This window comes from Arachis ipaensis, chromosome B02 (genome assembly GCF_000816755.2).
Source record: "Arachis ipaensis cultivar K30076 chromosome B02, Araip1.1, whole genome shotgun sequence".
Classification (NCBI taxonomy): domain Eukaryota; kingdom Viridiplantae; phylum Streptophyta; class Magnoliopsida; order Fabales; family Fabaceae; genus Arachis; species Arachis ipaensis.
This window is the reverse complement of record NC_029786.2, coordinates 40,478,828-40,479,124: the sequence shown is the minus strand read 5'-3', so window position 1 is coordinate 40,479,124 and position 297 is coordinate 40,478,828. Positions and strand designations below refer to the sequence as shown.

Genomic DNA, 297 nt, shown 5'->3' with positions numbered 1-297 from the left:
ATATTGTGCAAGTGACGCGATCGCATGGGGCATGCGATCGCGTGGGCCAATTTGTGCGAAACGCACAAGGGCCACACGATTTCAGCCTAACTTTCTGTTCGTTGGATCCTTACGCCGATATATATCACGTGGCCGCGTGGGTCACGCGGTCGCATGGGTGGTGTTTTTCGCGATATGACGCGATCGCATGGGGCTTGCGGTCGCGTCGTGCAACCCTATTTTTTTTTAACTGAAAAATGCAGGATGCAGTGATTAATATGAATGCTATGCATGATTCCAGGTTAATGTTAAAATAAA

General features: G+C 48.5%; 1 protein-coding gene across 1 annotated transcript in view; it reads left to right on the top strand.

Moving 5' to 3' along the window:
• The window catches only part of LOC107627206 (type I inositol polyphosphate 5-phosphatase 5-like), a 12,914-nt gene extending 12,629 nt beyond the window's left edge, over nt 1-285 (top strand). The window contains exon 9 of the mRNA XM_016330058.2: nt 281-285. Coding sequence (XP_016185544.1) covers nt 281-285 — 5 coding nt within the window. The remainder of the gene's footprint in view (nt 1-280) is intronic.